The 2269-nt window shown below is 48.9% G+C and overlaps 1 protein-coding gene across 1 annotated transcript; it reads left to right on the top strand.

The window, feature by feature from the left end:
- The first annotated feature begins 629 nt into the window (after positions 1-629).
- Positions 630-1319, top strand: LOC148204001 (uncharacterized). Its single transcript, XM_088107825.1, has 2 exons — positions 630-956; positions 1098-1319. Exons 1-2 carry the CDS (start codon positions 630-632, stop codon positions 1317-1319), a joined length of 549 nt encoding a protein of 182 aa, XP_087963951.1.
- The last annotated feature ends 950 nt before the right edge of the window (positions 1320-2269 follow it).

The following is a 2269-nucleotide window of genomic DNA, read 5'->3' as shown; positions in this document are numbered from 1 at the left end:
GTCTCTTACGCTACATGGGTAGGACGTGCGTTCCAAATGATGACGAGCTAAAAAGGATTATTCTTGAGGAAGGACATCACAGTCGTTTTAGCATACACCCTGGTATGACTAAGATGTACCAAGACCTCAGGAAGTTGTTCTGGTGGCCGGGAATGAAGAGTGATGTCGCACGTTTTGTGGCATCATGCTTAATGTGCCAACGAGCCAAGGCTGAACATCAGAGGCCTGGCGGTCTACTTCAGCAGTTAGAGATTCCAGAATGGAAGTGGGACGATATTGCGATGGACTTTGTGACTCACTTACCGCGAACAGTCAGGAATTACGGTTCCATATGGGTAATAGTGGATCGACTGACGAAGAGTGCTCACTTCCTCGCGGTCAACCTGAAGATGTCAATGACGAACCTGGCTAAACTTTACATCAAGGAAATTGTTCGTCTACGTGGAGTTCCATCCAGCATTGTTTCAGACCAAAACACAAGATTTACCTCTCGGTTTTGGCAATCGTTTCAAAGCGAGCTCGGTAGCAAACTTCAAATGAGTTCGGCCTATCATCCTCAGACGGACGGTCAGTCCGAGAGAACCATCTAGACGCCTGAAGACTTATTGAAGACGTGTGCCCTAGATCACATGGGCGTCTGGGATGAAGTGTTACCTTTAGTGGATTTCACCTACAGTAGTAGCTTCCAAGCCAGTATAGGAATGGCTCCCTTTGAAGCTCTGTATGGGAGAAAGTGTCGAACGCCTTGGTGTTGGTTACAGGAAGGAGAAAAGGTCTTAACTGGACCAGAGCTCATTCAGCAGATGACTGAGAAGGTGAAATTGATCCAAGAAGGGCTGAAGGCATCTCGAAGCGGACAGAAGTCATACGCTGATAAAAGAAGAAGGCCGATAGAATTCAATGCCGGAGATCACGTTTTCCTCAGACTACACCCAACCACTGGAGTTGGGAGAGCTGTTCGACCCAAGAAGTTGTCTCCCAAGTTCATCGGGCCCTATCAGATCTAGAGGAAGATCGGGCCAGTCGCGTACGAGTTATCTTTATCGCCTCAGCTATCAAATTTTCATCCGGTCTTTCATGTTTCTCAACTCTGGAAGTACGTATCCGATCCTTCTCACGTATTGAAGTTAGAAGATATTCGTCTTCTTCAAGACCGTACGCTGGAGATGCAGCCGGTACGCATTGAAGATAGCAACACCAAAGTACTAGCAGGAAGATTGGTGAAGGTCGTCTGGGACGAGAAGACGGGCGACTCTACGTGGGACGTGGTAGATGCCATGAAGGATTTGTATTCCCATCTATTCGAGACTCAGTCCTAATTTTCGAGGACGAAAATTTTTGTAGTTGGGGGGAATGTCAGGCCTCAGAAAATAACGTGCGTAGTGGAGTCCACGTGGCAGCAGGAGGACGCGCCACACCAGCAGGGCACATGGACGACAGCAGCGCCTGACAACCACTAACGGATGCCAGGTGCCGCACATGGAGGTGAGTCAGGAATGTTGGTGGAAAGCTGACTGGCATGGTGCGAACGTGCGCTGCAGAAGGGACGTCCGGCATGGGCAGTCAGGAAGAACGTGCGTCGACGGTAGTGGAAGACGCGTGGCAACTGTAGAGTGGTCGACCGTCCGTTATGGGCTGTCAGAGGCGTGGTGGAGTGCGCTGGCGAGTGCGGACGTGCGCTGGCAGAGTGGAAAGTAAATCTGAGAATTTGAATTAATTCCCCACTTCCCCTGCACGTCCCTCTCTTTCCCATTTCTCAGACTCAATTCTCTCCTCCTTCTCTCTACACTCTCTGCACCCTTCTCTCTCTAAGGAACCACCTCTGCACCTCCTCCGTTCTACACTCCGACACTGCTGAAGGACGCTCGGCATAGGAATTCCAGAGAGAACGTTCGGCTGGTGAAGCTGGTAAGTCCTTTCCTTCCTCTCTGACGTTCGTCCTTCGTGCATGAAAACTATGTTTGAATTGTACGTTCGTTATTCTCTTAGAGTAGAGTGGTTCTGACTTTTGGTGTTGGGGTCGTTCGCTCGTACAGCGGATTAACGAGCGTTGGCAAGTAGGATTTGAGTGGAGAAGCGTCTGTGTGTGTCTGTGAACGTTCGTTCATTTCCGGGTAAGGGAAGCTTACTTAATTTAACTGTTTTGCTGTATGTGTGGGTGTGAACGTCCGTTATTTTACTGTATAGATGCATGATGAATGACATTGATGTATGCTATGTGAACGTTCGTTATTTGGCTGCATGAAAGTAATGCATGATGTATGAATGA

This window comes from Vigna umbellata, chromosome 2, assembly GCF_029865625.1.
Source record: "Vigna umbellata cultivar VRB3 chromosome 2, Vumbellata_1.0, whole genome shotgun sequence".
NCBI classification, from domain to species: domain Eukaryota; kingdom Viridiplantae; phylum Streptophyta; class Magnoliopsida; order Fabales; family Fabaceae; genus Vigna; species Vigna umbellata.
Note: the sequence above shows the minus strand (reverse complement) of the source record. Positions and strands in the feature narration are given on the sequence as shown.